Source organism: Aphelocoma coerulescens, chromosome 28 (genome assembly GCF_041296385.1).
Source record: "Aphelocoma coerulescens isolate FSJ_1873_10779 chromosome 28, UR_Acoe_1.0, whole genome shotgun sequence".
NCBI lineage: Eukaryota > Metazoa > Chordata > Aves > Passeriformes > Corvidae > Aphelocoma > Aphelocoma coerulescens.
This window is the reverse complement of record NC_091041.1, coordinates 1,910,001-1,914,460: the sequence shown is the minus strand read 5'-3', so window position 1 is coordinate 1,914,460 and position 4,460 is coordinate 1,910,001. Positions and strand designations below refer to the sequence as shown.

The 4,460-nt window shown below is 65.6% G+C and overlaps 1 protein-coding gene across 1 annotated transcript in view; it reads right to left on the bottom strand.

Annotated features, from left to right (window-relative positions):
• Nucleotides 1-1,313: 1,313 nt before the first annotated feature.
• The window catches only part of LOC138099870 (GRAM domain-containing protein 2A-like), a 3,538-nt gene continuing 391 nt past the window's right edge, over nt 1,314-4,460 (bottom strand). Inside the window, exons 2-12 of the mRNA XM_068997461.1 lie at nt 3,973-4,135; nt 3,803-3,878; nt 3,428-3,601; nt 3,237-3,335; nt 3,037-3,108; nt 2,901-2,960; nt 2,590-2,653; nt 2,251-2,361; nt 2,045-2,147; nt 1,730-1,837; nt 1,314-1,661 (exon numbers count right to left, since the gene is read on the bottom strand). Of these exons, the coding sequence (XP_068853562.1) occupies nt 1,646-1,661; nt 1,730-1,837; nt 2,045-2,147; nt 2,251-2,361; nt 2,590-2,653; nt 2,901-2,960; nt 3,037-3,108; nt 3,237-3,335; nt 3,428-3,601; nt 3,803-3,878; nt 3,973-4,135 (1,046 nt within the window). The 3' untranslated portion in view covers nt 1,314-1,645. The remainder of the gene's footprint in view (nt 1,662-1,729; nt 1,838-2,044; nt 2,148-2,250; nt 2,362-2,589; nt 2,654-2,900; nt 2,961-3,036; nt 3,109-3,236; nt 3,336-3,427; nt 3,602-3,802; nt 3,879-3,972; nt 4,136-4,460) is intronic.

The following is a 4,460-nucleotide window of genomic DNA, read 5'->3' as shown; positions in this document are numbered from 1 at the left end:
TTGGGGTTGGGCTCCATGGCTTTGCTTTGCTTCTCCCCAGCGAAGGGCGCAGCAAGTCCCCGGGGTCCCCACCCCACCTCTGCAGGTACCAACTTTCTTGGCGCAGCTCTCAGCTGAGGTTTATTGCTCCCAGCTTCCTGCTCCTGTTTGCTTTCCTGCTTCTGGGAAAGGGCACAGTTTCCCCCTCCCTGCCCTTCCCTGTGCCCCTTGGCACGGCAGGAAGGAGGAGAAGGGGCCCCTGGCCTGGCGCAGCCCCTCCTTGGTGTGGGGCAGTTGCCAGGGGATGGCTGCAGCGAGGCTGGGGGTGCAGGGCCCCTCAGTCCTGCAAGCCCTTGAGTCAGGAGTCCTGCTGTCCCCATGCAGGTGGGACCCTCACATGGGGGGGGCACCCCCTCCCTGGGCACTGGAGCACTGTGGACAGGGGACACCTCTCCAGTGGGGTGCAGCCCTGTGCCCCCACATCTGTGCCTTGTTCCAGCCCTCGGGAGGGACATGGAACCCTAGCAGCTCCCTCCCCCCAGTGACTAGTGTCTCATGCTCTGGGGATGAGGCCTGCTGCTGGAAAACCACCCTCGGGCTGGGTGGTGTGGGGCAGAGCTGGTCCATGGGGCTGAGCAGCAGGATGAGGAGGGATCCCTGACCTTGGCATCACCCACTGCTGCTGCCCCAGGCATGGAGCTGAGCTGTGGGTCTGGGGAAGGGATGGCTCAGGAAATGGCACAGAGAAAAGAGTGGAACAAGGAGCTGTCAGTGCCCCAGTTTCCCCACCTTGGTGCTTGGGGGAAGCCCCAGGGCCCCTTGACTGGCCCAGAATGGGATTAGGCTCCAGGGCTTTGGGCTGGGTGCAGGTCCTGCTGTGCCCCCAGCTCTGCTCCCACCCCCAGCTTATGCTCAGAACCTGTGGGACCCCACTGTCCCCACCGTGTACCTGAGACCCTGCACCTGCTAGAACCCGTTCCTCTGGCAGGTGAGCCCGGTCCTAGGGAGGGAGCAGGGTAAGAGCCAAGGCCTGGCCAGCTGCAGGGCCCTGGGGCTCCCTGGTGCACCCCCACTGCCCCCTTCCCCTCTGTCCCCCATTGTCACCAGCAGCCAGAGCCCTGGGGGACTGCTCAGAGTCTCCTGCTGCTCCCCGGACCCCTGGGACATCAACACCTGGAGCGGCCTCCCCACACCCGTCAAAGAGTCAAAGCCCCTGGTCCTGCTGTGTCCTGGTCTGTTCTGGGGAGCAGGGGGTGCGTGATGGGGGACTGGTTCATGCTCATGCTGTGCAAATAGTAAGTATTAAAACAATACAGATTTTATTAACCTTTATTAATAAAATATTCTGTTCTCTGTGCCCCTGCCTTGCCTGCGGCTTGGCCCCCTCTGCCTGCCCCCCTTGGCAGGGAGGGCTGGGTGGGGGCTGGTGCAGACTCCAGCTCCCCTTCCCTGCTCTGTGCCCTGCCGGGAGCTCTCTGGGTCCCTTCTGCTGCTGCTCAGGGTGGGCAGAGCGAGGGGGAGCCTCACAGCCCACGTGGGCTTCCCAGGCATGGCGGGGGGCTGGAGGGCACTCGGTGACAGAGGCCCCTGAGAGGCCAAGGAAGGGCTCGGAGCAGCCCCTGAGCCCCCGGCTGGGGCTCTGGAGGTGGCCGGATCCTCACTGGCCTCACGTTGTCTTGTACCTGAGGGGAGGCAGGGTGAGGGGGGGTCTCTGCTGGGGACAGAGGTCCCCCCCCGCCCCACCACTCACTGCTGTGACAGGTTGAGGTCTGGCCGAGCCCCCACGAACGCCAGCTGCTGCTCCAGCTCCGCGATGCGCAGACCGATGTACCCCGAGGACAGCAGCAAGGCCACCATGCTGGGGACAGGCCAGCATCAGCCAGGGGGCTCGGGGTCGGGACATGGGGCAGGAGCAGTGCCACGGCCAAGCTCCGAGTGCTCACCCTGGGGATGGGTGTCCCGGGGAAATGCGGGAACCCCGGCCCGCCAGTGCCACCCCGGAGAGGCTGTGTCGGGGCTCAGTAGGGATGGGGACCAGGGGTGTGAGCAGGTCCTGGGGACTCACAGCAGCAGGTAGATGATGATGATGATGTTGAGAGGGCTCAGCTGGGGAATTATCCGGGACCAAAGTGCAGTGGCGCAGGCGCAGAGCACCGTGTGGGGTCCCCCTGCCAGGACAAGGCAGTGTTGGTGGCACTGAGAGTCCGTGCTCCGTTCTGCTAGGGTGTAAACCCCCAGCATCATCTGCCCATCCCGAGCCCCTTGACCCACCCCAGAGGCCACGTGTCCCTGCCGAGGGCACCCATTCGCTGCTGCTGGGAACCAGCAGGGCCACCTCATCATTCTCCTCCTCCGCTTGCCTTGATCTCGGGCTTGGCTCGTCTGCAGGTGACCAGGAGACACTCAATGAGTGCCCTAGGGAGGGGTCTAGGCGTCCTGAGAGCACACGGGGCCACAAAGAGCCGATCCTGCCCTCCCTGGTGCTGCGGGAGATGCTGGTCGGGGGGGGGGGGAGGGCCGCGCGGTCCCTCCCAGCTCGTGTGTGTCTGGGGAGGGGGAGCCCCTGTGTGTCTGTGAGCGTGCGAGGGGTGCACCAGGGTGGCCACTCACCCAGAGACTCTTGGAGGCTGTTGGGCTCCGGGGTGCTCTGCTCCAGGCCCGACTGCCTCAAGATCTGGAAGAGGACAAGCCCTGGTCATGGTGTGTGTCCCCAAGGCACCTGCCCCACTGCCATGGGGACATGGGCAGGACCTGATGGGACCTGTGTCACCCACAAGAAGGGAGGGTCCTGGGGTCTGCGCTTTTCATGTTTCCCCCCCACGTCTTCCCAGGGCCCACTGCACCCAGCCCACCCCATGCAGGGGGCTGGGACCACCCCTCCTGCTGCTGCACCCTCCTGCCCTCTATTCCGTGGCCTTTACCGGAGACTTCCTAAGGGTTTCCTCACTGTCCACTGAGTCTCGAGGGCTCTGGCCGCTGTCCTGGATGAGGAGAGATGAAGAGTGGTGCCCTGCCATGGATGGATGGAGCCCCCCTCCCCATCCAGCCCCCGCGTACCTGCAGGTGTTTGCAGACTGACCTCAGGAGCTGGTACGTGGCCTCTCGCTGGCGCAGTGACACGAAGAGGAACTGCCAGGGAGCAGGAAGGGGACTTATGCCAGAGCTGCCCCCTCAGTCATGGCCCAGAGCCCATGGGGACCAGGACACTCCAAATAGCCCCGGGTGAAGCTGCCCCCCAGCACTGTCCCCACTCTCACCTTCTCCCCCTTGGCTGTGCGGATGCTGATTGCGTTGGGCACCAGCCGTGCCATGTTGGTCTTTTTGAGGGCTGTGATGGAGTCAACAGGGACCACGGCCTGTGCCAGAGGGGACAGGATGTGTCACCGTGTTCCCGGCTGCCACCTGTGCCCCTGCCTGTGCCCCCGGCCCCACGCCCGCTCCAGCCCACCTTGATGTCCTTGAGCAGGAGGTTGGAGTGGAAGCAGATGTGGTGGGAGGACACGTAGAGGCGGCCGTGGTAGGGCATCTCTCTTTGCCAGGCGCAGGAGAAGCAGCCCAGCAGCACGTTCTGCTCGGCAAGCTCCCCGAAGGCCCGGCGGTAGCTGCTGTCCTGCTTGCTCAGCTGCGGGAGGTCAGGGGTGGTGCTCGGGGCCAGCCCTGGCACCGCGGCCCTCCTGCAGCCCCCTGCTCCATCACCACGTCTGCCACGGAACTGGGACGAGCCCTCCCATGGCCCCCGCCCCAAGAGAGCGTCCAGCCGAGACCATGGGGCTGGGGCTGGCACTGGGGTCCTGCTCCTCAGCTCCAGTACCCCAAGACTCACCGAGGGGGATGGCGGTCCCTGCCTGCCCGTGGCCTCCTGCTCTGTCTCCTTGCAGGAGGACTCATAGGTCCTGGATCTGGAAGGAGGCATCGGAGGGGGTGACTCGAGGGGCACAGGTGGGATGTGGGGCTGGGGTGTGGGATGTGTCTCCGTGAGGTGCCAGGACCCACCTGGTGAGCTTGGGCTGCCCCAGCTGGGCACTTCCCCTCTCTTCCAGGCTCCGCCACTGCTTCTCCCCCAGGACCCGCTGCCTGCTTCGTCTCAGCTTCCCCGACAAGAGGGATGAGTCCGACAGCTCGGGGAGAGGGGGCAGGTTGTGGGGACGGTCCATTCCTGCGGCACAGCAGTTCCCAGGGTCACCAACCTGTTCCTCCACCGGGGAGGACATGGGGACAGGGCTCAGGCCACGCCGGGACCGGGACAGCAGAGCCCACCGGGTCGCATGAGCTCTTTGCCTGTCCCACGGTATCATGTGCCGGCTGCGATCCCTGTGGGGAGCGGGGGCCGGGGTGACGGGGAAGTGGTGACCCGTGTACCGGCGGGTGACGGGGAAAGTGATCCCTGGACCGGGGGGTGCCGGCCCGTGTCCCGGCCGGTGCTGGGTGCGGGACTGCGTGGCCGGGCTGGCTCCAGGGGGACGGGAACGCGGCTGCGGTCC